This window comes from Epinephelus lanceolatus, chromosome 1 (genome assembly GCF_041903045.1).
Source record: "Epinephelus lanceolatus isolate andai-2023 chromosome 1, ASM4190304v1, whole genome shotgun sequence".
NCBI classification, from domain to species: domain Eukaryota; kingdom Metazoa; phylum Chordata; class Actinopteri; order Perciformes; family Serranidae; genus Epinephelus; species Epinephelus lanceolatus.
The window spans coordinates 10,092,269-10,108,493 of record NC_135734.1 but is presented as its reverse complement, the minus strand read 5'-3'; the positions used below and the strand labels follow the sequence as shown (position 1 = coordinate 10,108,493).

General features: G+C 41.8%; 1 protein-coding gene across 5 annotated transcripts in view; it reads left to right on the top strand.

Moving 5' to 3' along the window:
• Positions 1-16,225, top strand: part of frmd4ba (FERM domain containing 4Ba) — a 58,347-nt gene that overhangs the window by 27,314 nt on the left and 14,808 nt on the right. For all 5 annotated transcript variants that reach the window (XM_078173510.1, XM_033625456.2, XM_033625455.2 and 2 more), the window contains exons 2-11: positions 454-519; positions 4,498-4,592; positions 4,808-4,900; positions 5,237-5,321; positions 6,660-6,716; positions 7,115-7,137; positions 12,093-12,176; positions 12,929-12,994; positions 13,527-13,584; positions 14,216-14,302. In XM_078173510.1, the coding sequence (XP_078029636.1) occupies positions 454-519; positions 4,498-4,592; positions 4,808-4,900; positions 5,237-5,321; positions 6,660-6,716; positions 7,115-7,137; positions 12,093-12,176; positions 12,929-12,994; positions 13,527-13,584; positions 14,216-14,302 (714 nt within the window). The remainder of the gene's footprint in view (positions 1-453; positions 520-4,497; positions 4,593-4,807; positions 4,901-5,236; positions 5,322-6,659; positions 6,717-7,114; positions 7,138-12,092; positions 12,177-12,928; positions 12,995-13,526; positions 13,585-14,215; positions 14,303-16,225) is intronic.

The following is a 16,225-nucleotide window of genomic DNA, read 5'->3' as shown; positions in this document are numbered from 1 at the left end:
TGTTGTTGCAGAGGAAGGATATGTGTGTGAGACAGACAATGTGTGTGTGGAGCTGTAATGGCAAAAGAACCTCAGATTCTTTGTTTATGATTCACGCTGCGCTTATAAAGAGCTGATTTATGGCTTAAATATCACGGCTGCACTTTTTTTTAACACTTTATAGAAATAAAGAGGATGATGATGCAGTGACTTTGATGTTTGGGGGCATGGGTCCCATATGGACACTTGCCTAGTGGCCCCTCTTACCTATTCTTTCAGCACAAAGGCAAACATGACAGCGAGGTGAGTCACTGTTCAACTCCAGAAAGAAAGCAGCCACTTTATCCCCTGGACTAAAATAGTGGCAGCACGGCTTTGAGTGGAGGGGTTCAGGTGGAGGTAGAGACAGTGTGCTGTTGCAGTTACTGTGTTTTGCAGGAATTGTCATGTCTCATGTTATCTGTCCTCTTCCAGATGACAGAGGGCCGTCAGTGCCAGGTTCACCTCCTCGATGGCAGGAAGCTGGAGCTGCTGGTTCAGGTATGGGACACTTTCTTCTTTTCACACTCAGGCACAAATTATGCCACATACCCTGCAAGATTATGCTGATGTACTGAATGTGTGTTAGATTTAATAATATGTGTTGTTAACTACTATAAAGAAGTCTTAATCTTCATTTCCCAGGGGTCCTGTTTTGCTTTTATTTCTTGGCAAATTGATCTTATTTGTTTAATTTGCCAGTGTCACATGTAGGGGAGAGCGGGGTCAGTTGGTACACGGGGATGGTATGGACAGTGCATTTTTAGTAGTATGGAAAGCAGTTATGCCTATGCCATGCACCATGCTCATACTCTGTCACACCTTCTTCACTCTCAACCTCAAAGTGGAGACTGTCTGACTATACCTCACATTTTATTCACAATTTTGAAATCTAGCTACAGTATGAACTAAAATGTTTGGCTTTTTTTGTTATTTTTCTTCTACCATACTGTTTTAGTTATGCCACTTACAAATATTTATATGTTGTTGGAAAGCTGATTTTCTGTCCTGTCGTTTGGTGCTAATATTAGCTGTCAGAATTTGTGTTGGTAGCACAGGAGTCCAAAGTATGTCTTCTCTCTTTGGTACTGTTGGGACTGTTACCCAGGGGTGGTACAGTATTGTTTTTTACCTTGTTACAAATCAACCATAAGGAGACAAAAACAAGACAAAGGCTTTTCCTAATTGAATAACTGTATTAATTCGGTTTAGCTTATAGCCCATGTGCACCATGTTTTGAGTCATGTTTAGCCTGAAATTTAGACTGCTAAGATGAATAAAATGTTTTAGTGAATTTGCTTTAGGTTAAAGCCCATGGTCTCTGTTTTAAGGTATGTTTAACTTATTAAGAGACAGAGACTGCTAAGTGGAATTAATGGATTCAACTATTTAACTTTTTTAAACTGAAGTTGTTATTGACGTTTCATGTTTTGCAAAATGTAACAAACTTAAAGGGATAGTGCACCCAAAAATGAAAATTCAGCCATTATCTACTCACCCATATGCCGATGGAGGCCCTGGTGAAGTTTTAGAGTCCTCACATCCCTTGCGGAGATCGGCGGGGGGAGCGGCTAGCACACCTAATAGCAGACAGCGCCCCAGACTAACGTCCAAGAACACAAAATTGAATCCACAAAGTAGTGAGTATCTCCATACTGCTCATCCGTAGTGATCCAAGTGTGCTGCAGCCCAGACATAACAAGTTGTTTGGAAAAACGTCATATGAACTCTGTTTTTAGCCTCACTGTAGCCTGTAGCTCTGACTGCTTCTCTGTCTAGGCTGACCAAACGTCCTCTTTTGCCTGGACATGTCCACTTTTCACATCCTGTCCGGGCGTCCGGGGGATTTTTATAAACTGATGATAATGTCCGGTTTTCCATGTGTTTGTGTGTGTTAGAGTGCGGCACGGGCAGCATATTTCTGTCCGAACCCGAACCGAGCCCGACATTATTTAATGACCAAAGCACTGAGTTTGTGTCACACAGTGGTTACAGGCTATTTAACAGGCCGGGCGTGCGCCGTGGGTGCTCAGCTGCGGAGAGGGAGACCTCCGTGTTTGAGACGGGAGCGGGAGGCGGGAGGTCCGATGCTTCTAGCCAGAGGAGAGGGAGAAATAAAACAAAATGAGATAAAATAGGAAAAACCTGTCTCCCTCTTTTATTTTATTTTCAGCGTTTGATCAAGGCGGAGGCGGGCGGCTGGAGGTCCGAGACTTCCAGCGAGGGGAGAGGTAGAAACAAACAGCCAATGTGTCTGTGTGTGTTGTGTTCAGGTGTTGTCACGTAAATAACAGTGCCCAAGCAATAAACAGGACAGACAATAGGATTTTATTTATTTTTACACTGTGTGTATGTGTCCCCTATTGGGGCCTATCTGAATTTCTGTCTTTGAGAGATATTATTTTGTAATATAACTGAATTTTCTATCCATACATATAAATTTTAAATATATTAAAATTATAAGGCATCTTTGAGTAAACTGCGAGTATCATTTAAGTAGGCTATGTCGTGGCTGGCCGAGTGTCCTCTTTTTTGGAAATCAAAATATGGTCACCCTACTCTGTGCTCCGCGCTCATGTGTGCGCGCTCAGGGTGATCGGTGATGCACGGTCTCTGAAGAGCAGCAGTCTCGTCAGTACTGATGTCCAGATTCTCAAGTGCAGGCATCGCCAATTCCCAGTCTGAGCAGCAAAGACTTTCCTCATCCGTTGGCATTGCTTTGCATTTGAAACAACTACACCACCAGGTTTCCAGTGCTCGACTCCAGTATTCTGCGGCTGGCTGAGGCTCATGAGCTGCGGCGGCTGCTTCGTCCGGTAGCCTGAGTTCCGCGTCTGTATACTCGAGTTCAAACAAATACGGCTCAACAAAGAAATGCTGTTCCTCCTCAGTTTCAAAGTCTTCAGACATGTTGGGTTGTCCTTTGCTAAAAGACCGTAGTGCAAATTATTTTTTAGCTCTGTGGTTACTGCTGTCTCCCTGCAGTGCACGTGTCACGTGATGTAAACACGGGTGAGCAAAGCTCATGCTTTCGCTGGTCGCGCGCAAGTGCGCACACGTGAGTGCGGAGCACAGAGAAGCAGTCAGAGCTACAGGCTACAGTGAGGCTAAAAACAGAGTTCATATGACGTTTTTCAAAACAACTTCTTATATCGGGGCTGCAGCACACTTGGCTCACTACGGATGAGCAGTATGGAAATACTTTGTGGATTCAATTTTGTGTTCTTGGACATTAGTCTGGGGCGCTGTCTGCCATTCGGTGTGCTAGCCGCTCCCCCCACCGATCTCCGCAAGGGATGTGAGAAACTTCACCAGGTGAGATTTCAGAGCCAGACTTTCACTCTCTGAGTGTTTTGACTTGCCACAATCCGAATTTTTACCTGATTTTGACCAACTGGATCTGGATGGACTGTATTTATTAGAACATGGAGTACACGGATGTACACGGATGCAGAGCTCATTGAAATAGAAGAGCGGACGAGGAGAGAGGGAGCAGTGTTACTTCGGTAGCACATAAACTAAAATTGCAACAGGCAGAGGAACATGTCCGCTGTCTGAGTGCCCTATTATTTAATATATCACGCACTCACGGGCTGCAGGCAGGTCAGCCCTAGTTTCGTACTGTCAAATAGTGAACATCCTATCACTCATTTAGACAAAAGTAGATCAGAAAATAAGGCCCAGGTTGAAAAAAACATTAGTTCCCCTTTAAACTTTGCAGGAGCAGCTGTGAAAGCAAATAAATCTGTCCACGCACTGCTAAATTATCTTTCATTCAGAAACTTTTATTTTTTTGGATTTGGCATCCATAGCTAACCAGTTAGGAAGACTCAAGATGAGCCACTGCTATTGAGGTTCAACAAAATTTCAAGGAAAATGTGGCAGGCAGTAGATGTATTACATACATTTTAGTTTTTTAAATGTTAAAACTTTTTTTTATTTGGTATATAAGCTTCATATTTTTACAGTTGGAGAGTGTAAGAATTTCTTTAGGCCTACAACATAGATAAATAGAAATTAATATGTTAAAAAAATAACCGTTATTCATATTCCGCCACATGTGTCTCCAGAACGGCAAGTTGGCTATGCTTGGCTACATAAATGTACATAACCTATTGACAGGTGCTATTGAAATGAAGACTCAGAAGACAGCCAGATTCCATATTTTTGTGAACAATGCACTTCTTGTTCATTTAACATAACTGTGCCTTCTAGGTTTGGGTAAGGCTCCAAAAGACCTTGGTAAATTGTTAGCAGACACCTTTATCTGTTCAGGGATCAAATTAATTTAATCACTGTTCAAGTAGTCTGTGAATAATGGAAGGTTATTTTATATCAATACAAAAGTGTCCCACCTGACCCCACTCTCCCCTACACTTGATTTTCACCTTCTGACAGTTTTTATTGTGTTTCACGGTGTTTAACACATGACTTTTGAGTTAGCATACGCATGGCTGTGTTTTAATCTAAACTTTCCAGCCCAAGCTGTTGTCCCGTGAGCTGTTGGATCTGGTGGCCTCCCATTTTAACCTAAAGGAGAAAGAATACTTTGGGTTGTGTTTCATAGATGACACGTAAGTACATTTCCTGATATAATAGGCATTTAATGAAAAAAGCGCTATGTCCTAGTGTGTGTTTGTGTTTTATTGCATTGCATTCTCTTTTAATCAAAGGGATTGGTTGATTTAGAACTAATCCTTGTTTACAGAAGCCTTAAGGGAGGACAAAAAAGAAGAGAGAGACATTACGATAGCAGTAACACATGATTTGTTCTTGTATTCCTGATCAGTGGCCAGAGTAACTGGCTACAGCTGGATCGTAAAGTCCTTGATCATGACTTCTCCAAGTCTTCAGGGCCTTTGGAACTCAAGTTCCTGGTGAGGTGAGTGCTCTCGCTTGCCAAATGTGGAATACTGCTGTGCTTTATCAGAAACATCCGTCCACACCGGTGATTGAAAACCTTAATGTTTTATATTAGACTGACTGGTGAATAGCAGAAGCCTATTACCAAGCACATTGGTGTATTGAGAGCTTCACAGCCTCCAAGGCTTGTACTGACCAGCAGGTGGCAGTGATGGAACACAGTTTAAGACTTGCTGTGTGTTGAGCTACTGTAAACTGAACATGATTAAATCTGTGAATAATGCTGATGCACTGGCAAGATATGTTGACATTCTATTTCAAGCGAACCTTGCTAACCCAAAAAAACTCTTCACAGGTTTTATATCGAGAAGATCACCTTCTTGAAAGACAACACAACAGTGGAGCTGTTCTTCATGAATGCCAAATCTTTAGTGTTTAATGTAAGTGTTGTAAAGCATTTTTTATTTTAAAACTTGTGACAAATATTCTAGTAGGCCAGTGAAATTGGCATATGCTTTAGTTCCAGATCATTGAAAACAATAGCTGATTGCCTTATGGGAACACACATAATCCAACAATTGATCTGCCATCATTCTTAATTTACTATAGACTCATGAGGAACAGAGTTCATTCAGTCGATGGTTAGATGATCAATATGTTGCAAAATATTGTTCATGTGTCACACACAACATTGTGTGTCCATTGTTTTCCATAACTTTGTCCTCTTTTATCCCTGTACTGAGTTTTTGTGCATAAGATTTATGTGATTCATAGCATGCTGTTTATTTAGGAAATATCTATCTCTGTAATTTCACAACATTTACATTTTTGAAACTCCTAAGATTTCCCACTGCTACTGTATGTTACTGAGCTCTCAAACACTGTTCAGTATGCTGCTTTCAAGTGCTGTTGGACATTTCACAATATTACGCAAAGTTAATGATTCACTGTCATGCGAGCGATGTTATTGTTAATGCAGTTGTTTCGCATTCCATTCAAACAAATCACACAACAGTCACAGCATGGTGAAAAGTTAGAGATTCCGGCTATTATTTAGATAACATGAGGTTTGGGAAGTTTGATCACAGTGAGTTTAAAACTGATTGTGTAACTTAGTGTGAATAAGTTACGTTTACTCATTGACAAGAGTTGTAGTAGGACTAGTGATTCCAAGTGTTTCCTGGAAACAATTTGATAACATAGGTGAGATTGAAAGATTACTATTCGTGTCCGTCTAGTAATAAATGTTGTCAAATATAATGAAATAATAAAATGGCAATCAGGTGTGCACAGTTTGATGGACTATTAAAACCCATGGACTAGTACTAGAGGGACCTGGGAGTTTTACAACCGTACGAGGAGCATTTGAATGCAGCATGTGATCAAACGTTGCAGTGCAGTTTCTTTCGCGGGGAGAGCAGACTGGTCTCCATGGGAGACGGAGACTGTTGAACCTGCTTTCGGACCGTACCACTTTACCGAGGGGGCTGTAGCTCCGACAAGACCTTCAACTAACCTTTCAGTGCACCCGTGTGTGTGTTTTATCGCTTATAGAACAAGTCGTGCTAACTCAGGTCCCGAAAAACTGAAGTAAACACACTTCACGGACAGTTTCAAACACCGTGTTGTCTCTGTGGCAGTGGTTCAGTCGGTAACGGTGGGACCGAGGTACGGGACGGGAAGATTTTGTCTCAAGTCAAGTGTTTAGGACAGGTTGCACTTTGTGTGTGCGTGTTTTCTCTAAAAAGACCCCGTTAATTTTACAATTTTTACAACAGGAGACCATCGAAGTGGAGAGTGAAAATGTTTTCAAGTTAGCCGCATTCGCATTGCAGGTAAGAAAGAGTTTGTCGCAGGCTTTCTACACTGAAATTTTGTCACTCACCCCAAACGTGAATGAAGACGGTCGGGGGCAGCAACATTTGAAAACAGTTGTCTCTTGAGGTTACTTTGGTCGGGTGGGCTATTGTCAAAGGAAGTATCTTCTTTAACGTTATATCAATAATGGCCTTTAGAATTTGAATGTACTTCTAGGCAGTGTTAATTTGAGTAATTACAGAAGTGAAAATGTAGTCAAATGAAATACGTGCTCATGTCGTGTAACGTTAACTTTAGCGTTATCTTTGTTGCAGATTGTGCAGGTGGCTAATATTAGCATAACCGTTAAGTTACTGGGCAACTGAGTCAGTTTCCATATACTGCTTTTACTAACTGTGTTATTTTCCTTTTTAAGGAGGCCAAAGGAGATTACAGCAGGTAAGAAGTTATTAAATTAAAACGTAAAAGACCTTAATGAGTTAAATGTAGAAAGGCGTAACGTTACCCATATGGTTTTTGTCGCATCAAGTTGACTTGTCATTTAAAAAGTATTAAATGTGCAGTAAATTAGCTGGGTAGGAAAGAGTAATGTCAACGAATAGTCACTTGTAAAGATGCTTTGTTTTTGTCTTTTGTAAGGTAACGTGTACTAGCCTTCTGATATTTTTCCTGCACTGGTACACACAGACATCTATAAAACTTTTCCTGAGTTCATGTCTGCAATTGAATGCAAACCCTGCACAATTTATTAAGTGTTTGTTTCTGTGCTCTGACAAGGAAGCAGGGTCTGGTTTGGCAAGTTGTTTAGTCAGTGCTCAGCTTACAAATGATGTGTGTAGCCAGTTAATGTTCAACTTGACTAGGTCAGATTTTAATTTACGCTGTACTTCCCTCAGTTAATAATTCCCTTGATTTGCTCTTGAAACACTGAACAAATGAACCCTTGCTGGCCAGCTGCCATTCACATGGTTCAAACAAATTGCCTTTAAAATCAAAACACTTTTGTTCTTTCAGATTAATAGTGTTTACAGTTTTAACAAAGCTCTACAAAGGCAGTTCTTTTCTGACATGTTGCGATTGCATCACCTCTTAATAAATGTCACATAATCCTGACAAACGCAGCCTATATGTTGCTTGCACACATACATGGACATTGTGTGCATGATTTTGTCTGATGCTGGTGGGAGACTTTGTACAGAACCTCAATAATCTGTTCACTAGTGGAGATAAATGTTTTCATAGTGGGCTGTGCTCTTAGAGGCTTGACCTGCTGATAAGGTATGTTTTTTTTTTTGCCAGCCAAAGGAGTGAAGGGCATTGGCTGTAATTAGTAAACACAGCTCTGTCTGAGCTGAGTGAGTGACTGAGCAGGTTGAAGCAGCACAACCTGTGTGCTGTCAAAGTGCTTTGCCTCTAAAGGCCTCTCAGTCCATTATGTGAACACAAAGATTTGTGCCCGTGTATGGTTTGAATGGCAATACATGCAATGCTGAAAATGCAGTTTGACCCCTTGTCAAACCATTGCCTTTGTTCTTTTGCAAAGAAAGAAAGAAAAACTTGGCTGCATCTGCCTGTGCTCATTAAGCGCCCCATTATTTACAGGCATGATTGACCTGATAAATGTTAATTATTATTCATTGCAGCTTTAGTACAGATTTATGTCTCTAGTGTTTTGAATCCAAACTGCTTCACCCTGAAGTGTAGTGTGCGGTCTGAACTTTCAGCTCATGTGGGTGTGGGGATAGGCTGTACTTTGTCCTGACTCTGAAAGCACAATACAAGACAACCTGCCAACAAATCTGGTAGAATCAGCGAGGACGGGAGTGTGTCCAAATTGAGCTGTCTTTTTTCTCTTTTGTTTGCACATTGCTACTTTCCCCCTGCTCATTCTGAATACGCTTTCTACACACTAGGTTTTAAGAATAACACACAATAGAGCTCTTTTCCCCAAACTTCAGGTGCTTGAACATACCACTGGCCCAAATATCTAACGCTATTGATATACTGGTGCATCCCCTGCTGTCTTGTGGCTGTGTTCCTGTCTGCAATGTCCTTTATTTCTACTTCTTTGAGAGAACAGGTCCGGTAAATCCCCTCATAAAGAATATAATACAAATGTGTCTGCTCTACACTGTATCAGCAAAGGGCCCTGGAGCAGTGAGATTAGCTGTGAAGGAGTTAGGGAGACCTCCTCCTCCCACAGCCAGCTGCCTTAAGAGGGATGAGCCAGACCCACTGTCCAATGGTAGACAACTTGGCATCAGGAGAACTCACTGTAGTCGTGTTATTGTGGTAGTGTGGGCCAGCCCCCTGCTGTTCATTGAATTAATGCACCATCAGGTTTCACGTTGTACTTCTATCAGAATTTTTTCTTCTTCTTTGCTGTCCATATTGCATTGTATCTGGTTCTTACTGTACTGATTTACACAACCTGCAGGTATAATCCATTGCTGAATGCAAGTTAGAATTCCTCTCTGAAGGTTGATGAAAGGGATTGTAGAAAATGTAGGAAATCACTGAAGTGATTGATGTCTTTAATTATGCTGAACAGTTTAAGCGTGCAGGGATTTGTTTTCTTGTACAGTTCAACTTAAAATGTAAGCTAAAAACATTCATGGTTTATGCCACAATATTTTGACTGGTTTAGTTTTAAATCACTTAGATTAACACAATGTCAGTTGTGTTCAAATTTGACCCTCATGGACCAGTATTACACCCAGACAGTTTTAGTCCTCAGTTCTATTTGCAGGTGTAGCCTGTAGTTAGTGGTTCATTCACAGCAACAGGCTCTCTCATTGTACTCCCTCTGCAGTCACCATGTCTCAGCCCTGTGGAATAGCTGACACATGAGTATTATCTCTCCCCACGCTGGGTAGGCTGCACTGGGCTTGGCTGGGCTGGGCTGCACCGGGAGTAGGAATTGCCCCCACACTGCAGGCTGTGGGGAGATAACAGACGTAGTAATGAATTCCAGATTGCTGACAGGGCAGCGTGGCTGTGGAGTAGATCACCCCGACAACGCCAGGCCCCAGCTCCCCATAAAATGTGTGCCATCAAACACGCGGCAAAGTGCCGTGGCAGCAAAACTCAGTCAACCTAGGAGAGGTAGCTACAGGGAAGAGTGATTCAAGTGCCTCTGCCCTTGCAGCGGCTCACCCTTATTTTTGTTTAGTAAGCTGATTCCCATAACTGGATCATTATGGTTCTGTCCTACCATGTCAGCGGCTGTTAAATTCTATTAATCTTTAAAGAAGAAGAGTTACATTGATGTTCAAGGTCAAATGGCTTGAAATCATGTACTACTTATTTTTATTATATTGAGGTTATCTTTATGGCTGGTACAATAAAGGTGGATGTTCTAATAGTTTATATCATGTATGGTCTGACCTACTCATTTCAGTTCTGTCTGAGAGGCCATGGCCTGTTTTGTTACAGTGCTGGGGCTCATACAGTACTTTTCAACACATGGTGAGGCTGCCAAGTGCTTGTGAATGGCTTTTGTGCAGGTCTCCAGTGCACTGGTCCGCCAAGCCAGAGCCCTTTTTGTCCAGCAGAAACTGTAGACCCAGTGCTCCCTCCTACATGATGTTGGAGTGACTCATAGTTCACTATCATAGACCTTGACAGTGACAAACACCACAGTTTGTCTGCACAGATAGCATGGTCGGTTTCAGTGCTTATTACTGGAAACCTCTGTGTTTAACATTTTTGGCAGAAGTTTGTGGGTGAGACCAACTGTACTTGTTGCATCAGTCATGATGTGATCATTAGCTCATCTGTGAAGGGGAATCAATATAAAGTAGTAAACCCAAAGTACATGGAATAACTATGGAGTGCATTACCGTTGAGAACCTGCATGAAATAGCTTTGATATTTTTGAAAAGATTTCTTGCCAAGCCCCTTAAAAGGCTCCCTATGACTTTAAGGCCCTGCATGTGCTTTTATAAATTAGGTCTGGCAAGACATGAGGGAAGCTCAAGTTTAGTCTTGGCAAGCAGAACTTCTCTTTATAGATAAGAAAGATGAAAACAATATCCTGACACTGCACCTTTTCTAAAGGTTTGCAAACATGAATTATTGCTGTCATGCCTTAAGATAGAAATTCAAACCACACTGTGAAAGTACAAAACACGTGGAGAAATGTTCTCTACTCATTTTTAGACTTTGAGTTGAGATTTTTGAGTAAACATCTACCTTTATGATCCTTATGGTCCACATGCTGCTCTGGAGCGCTCAGTTTGGGTCGTTACAGGGAGCTATATATGTTAAAATGTAGAGATTCTTATATATAGTGTTGGGATGCAGTGATTGTGAAATTCGGGGCCGATACCAGTGTTAAAAATACAAATTAGTTGTTATGGTGCATTCCATTTGCACTAGGAAGTCAGATATTCAGAGTCATAAGTCAAAAAACATTTCAACTGGAACGCCCCCTGATGTCAGATTTCCAATTCTAAAGGTCAGAGGAACCTCACCAACCCCAAGCTCAAAATTCAAGATGGCTGCTCCACACATTATTATTAGTCACAGTTATAGTAATATACTGTTTATTAGCACTTTTGTCATATTTGTGTCTCAATAAAACAGTCACACACGCAGTCCTGTCCAACTTCTATCTGTGGACATTATACTGTGGTGTTTGTATGCACAAAATACAGTGTAACGTGTTGTTATCAACTAGTGTTGATAACAATGGCCAACTTGGCTAGTACTGGTATTGCTGAAAGATGCCTTGGTTTTACAACCTGTTGTACTGGAATTCAGTCAACTTGGGTGTGACACCACTCTCAGCTCTGACCTCCAATGTCTGAGGTAAATGGAAACACAGCATTAGTTGCAGCCACCAGCTGCTAACAGCTAACGTTAACTGGCTCCCCTCCTGCTGATTTCAACACAGATTGGTTGTTCACAATGTAGTATTATCATGGGAAATATAGGGTGCACCCACTCAGCCGTCCATAGCAGTTCACTGTGTTGTTTTCCTTGAAGACATCCCTGGGGAATATTTTCGTTAGTTCCAAAACCCTTTTCTATTGTCCCCGGGATGACATTGGTCTAAATCCCTGCTTTCTAGCCTGTGCAAAATTGATGTGACACAACAGAAAAATATCAGCTGCTCCCATCGGTGAATGTCATCTTACGTGCTGATAGGTGGATGGCAGTCAATAGGGCGAATATCGACTGATACCAATGTTTCGCCAATAACACTGTGCATCCCTAGTATAGAGGACTTAGTAATTGGACCATGATAACTCATTTATCAACAGTGTACATTTGGTGTTTTGTCGTGTCTCTTCCTGCTGTAAAGCAGAGATGAGTAACTAGAAAGACTCTTGTCATTATGAATGACTAAACTTGCTGTTCTTAAAATTTGTATATGACCTTTTTTTCAGTGCTGAGACTGCCAGATCAGACCTGAAGCAGCTCCCACTTCTGCCCACCAGAGTATTACGGGAGCACCCATCTCTCAATTACTGGTAAGTTAGAGGGGTGAGTGTTTTGGGATCACACACCTATAGACAGTTGTGGTTCAACCATTGTAACAGCGCTTCCTCTAACAAATATACTCACAGTTCAGCTGTTAAATCACCTCAGTGGTCCGTACCACTGGATTATACAGAGCTGTGATTTCCCCAGAAGAGCAGTTTTGGGTGGTACGGTGTCAGACCTGCCTGGTTCTTGGCAGATTGTTTTGCCTCTGATGAGGTGACTAATTAATGCCTGGGTTGTGTTAATTACGTTTGCCCATTAGCCCCGCGAGAACACTGGGAGGTGTTGACAGCCACTGGCTATCTAAAGGATTGCTGTTTGTCTCTTCAATCCATGCTGCTGTTTTTGCTCCTCTGCTTGCCACTCCTCTTCTGGATAAACAGTCATCTGAGGCTGCTGCAGCCTCTAAAGCGGCTACATACAGTTTAATATCCAAATTAAAATTATAGTCTTACAGAGCACATGGACACGTCTGTCTCTCTGTGTCTGTTAAGCCACAGTGAGTTTGCGGTCCCACTATGCTATTAAAAGGGATGATTACAGTGGGAAGTAAATGGGATGCATTTGCAGGAGAGGTAGATGAGAGCCATCAGCAGGCCAGTAGGCCAGACTGCATTTTCTGCATGAGCAGACAGAATGTGTGTCAAAGAAAGAGCCCTCTCACACAAAATCCCTCTGTGGCTGGAATGTGCAACACTTGATGGATTATTCATTAAATGTTTTATCTATCCATTTGCAGTGAGGACAAAGTGATTGAACACTACAAGAAACTGAAAGGACTGACCAGAGGACAGGCCATTGTGCAGTAAGTTAAAAACAACTATAATATGTTTGTGATTAAAATGATTTGAGTTTGGTAAGTTAACTTTTGTGCTCATTATGCACTGCTCCTTCTGATGCCTCAGTTCTCCAGCACCTTCACCAAGCCTTCCTTTTTGACCTCATGTGTCTGCACTTTGGTGGTGGCTGTTGTTGTTAGGGGTGGCTGTCACCATGCCAAAATGTGTCATTAATTAGAGGAGGTGCTCTTAGAGTAGGCAGCTGGCCAGCCTTGAGAGGATGTAAGTCCTCCACTGTGTTTTTCCTGGGACTGTAACTCAGAGCAACCCTGGATCATTTACACTCGGATGATTTGTGCCCTTGAACTGATCAATGGACTTCCCCCTTTTTCTGTCACGGCCCTGAAACAAATCGATCAGCTTGTCACCACAAATGACTGTGGCTTCTCAATGACTGTAGCTTAAATCCCACTCTGTCTGTTGAACAACAGCCACCGGTTGACAGTGATGAAGTGTAAATGGAAGAATTCCTGTTCACCTATTCCTCTTTCTCTGAAGGTATCTGGCCCTGGTGGAGTCACTGCCGACATACGGAGTCCATTATTACCAAGTGAAGGTAACAGTGGTACCCTGAGTCATAAAGTAGCTTAACCTTTGAACAAGCCTCTGTCAACATGCTGTCTTCATTTCTTTCTTCATCTAATCTAGCACATCAGTCTAACCTTAATTCACTTAACTGTTAAACATTTTTGCTTGAATGCTTTAATCATGAGGCCTTTTCCTTTTAAAAACTCTGTGCTGCAGTTAAACCAGCAAAACGTATGTTACTGTAGGGACCGTTAAAGTGGGATAAGAGAATACAAACTGCCTTAGTACAGAATTGCACTGTATGTAATTCAAAATGATTAAGTCAAAATCCAGTAAACCCTTGTAGCACGTTTCATTTAGCATGTATAAGTGATTCCTCCAACTTTCCCTGCTTTTACTTCCACCCTCTAACTTTCCCCAACCAAATCTTATTAAATCAAGGTGTCTGAGGAGATCAAATAGTGGCGTTAAAACGACTCAGTCAGGCTTGCAGAGATTTTAAGGCCTTCAGTGTATTTGATGTCTTCTTGTGCTGCTATTGCTGTGAGCCAAATGGGGTAATTGCTTTGGTAACAGGCCTTTTTTTTCCAAACTCCCACCAATAAAGCTACCTCTAATGAGTGGCGGTGCTGTGTGTATGTGTGTGTGCTTTCATGCAGGACAAGCAAGGAATACCGTGGTGGCTTGGAGTCAGCTACAAAGGCATCGGCCAGTACGATTTGCAAGATAAGCTGAAGCCGAGAAAGGTAGGTTGACCTCTTTTTACAGCTGCTTGATTTGCCTGTAAGATTACATTTGAAAAGTTGTTTTGTTTTTCAAAGCAAAAGGTATACCACATGAAACGCATTTTCTTGTTAGTTGTTTACTTTTGTGTAGAGTTTTTTCTTATCCATGTCAGCAAGCTAAGGTTACAAGATTGCATATGTCATACAAATTGTAAAGCCTTTTGGGAATAACATGGGGTTTGACCTTTGTTAATAAACTCAACTTGCTTTTCTTACAGAAACATTAAATACTCAAACAAGTAAAACACACTTATTTTTTAAAGTTACTTGCTTTTAACTTCTTGTGGAAGTGTGTATCATTGAGTACTTTTATATAAATACTGAAATTGCTGGTTGAAAACACAGATTTCATCACAGTGCCTCTTGTTAGCTGGTTAATGATCCATCCACACTGTAAACAGGCATAATTAAGACCCTGGTTCCCATGTCAGTCAGGAGAAAGAGGAAGACAGATGGGGAAAATATTTGGGAGTATCAGCATGCGCTGTGTGAAGTCAAGGCTGTTAGTGTAAAAGAGCAAATACAGTACACTACTAGCAACGGTGGAATGAATTAAAACAGAACAAACAGAACATGCACAAATACCTACACGCTCAGCATACAGATGTCCTGAGAAGATGCATGTATGTAAGTGTCTAAACTTAGCTTTTTAAACAATTAGCATTTAATTTACTTTGACCTTTATTCAGGCAGAACCAATTAAAAAATCAGACACAACACCAAAATGTTAGCTAATGGGAGCTGGGTGCAACAGTTCTCCCAGTTTTTCCCCCTCTCTACTCCCACCTACTTGTGTGAGTCCGAAGAAAATTGAAACATCACTTCAAAGACAACACAGCTTAGTTTACTGATAGCCTGAAGCCGCACTTTTGGAGTAGAAGAGGCGCAGGCCCCTGGCAACAAGCCGAAAAGTCCATCGTTTGTAGTTTTACCCTCCAACAACTTTATCCTCCACTACGTTAATCCACCAGCAAACTGCCCGGCTCCCAGGCTGTCCATCCCTGGGAGCCGACTGCAGCACACCAGCCAGACTGTGGAGATAACTGCCATGTTCCCAGTAGAGCACGGCTCGGTCCTCATATTCCTGACCGAACCAAGCTTGGTCCGAACCCAGCAGCATTTCTGACAGTGTGTAAATGACCATCAAAAGGTTGCTGTTACGCACAGTCAAACATGCACACACAGCAGCGCAGCACAGCACACACACTCAATTGAAGCAGAGCCTGTGTTGGGTTCAGGCGTTGTCACATAAGTAACAAATTCCAGCACTTGAATAGGCCATAGCACAACAAAGCAGCATGTCAAGTGAGCCGAACCTGAACCGAACCCGAGCAAAATTTCTGATTTGTTATCCGAACCCGGATGCTATTATATTATTATTTTATCAGTGGAGTAAAATGGTCTCAAAATAAAAAATAATTGTTTATAATCACAGATATTTCTGGGATAGTAAATTGTCCAACAAAAATAGTTAGCATAAAAGGCCTAGACATAACTTTCTTAAGCTTATGGTGGATATTAAGCTACTCCTGTAGTCTGCAGAGGGCCCGTCATGTGCTTGTTATGGTGCACCTGTGAATACAGTACTCTTTTTATAAAAAAGTAAGGCTCCTGTACCACAATGTTTGTACTTGCATCTGTGATTACCCTCCCCTTTGTTTGAGAGGTGTTATGTGATAATGTCCCAAGCAAGCATTTCTCCCCAGCCTCTTTCATTAGACTCGTCATTGCTGTTGTTATATGGCAGGAACCTGTTGACTTAGCAGGGTGTGCTGTTACACCGAGGCATTCATGTGCACAGCCACAGTTCGTCTCTCCCCGACCCTCCAAGAGGACGGTGTAATTATGGCTCTCTGTGGGAAGCATCAGGCCTCTGGGACTGGG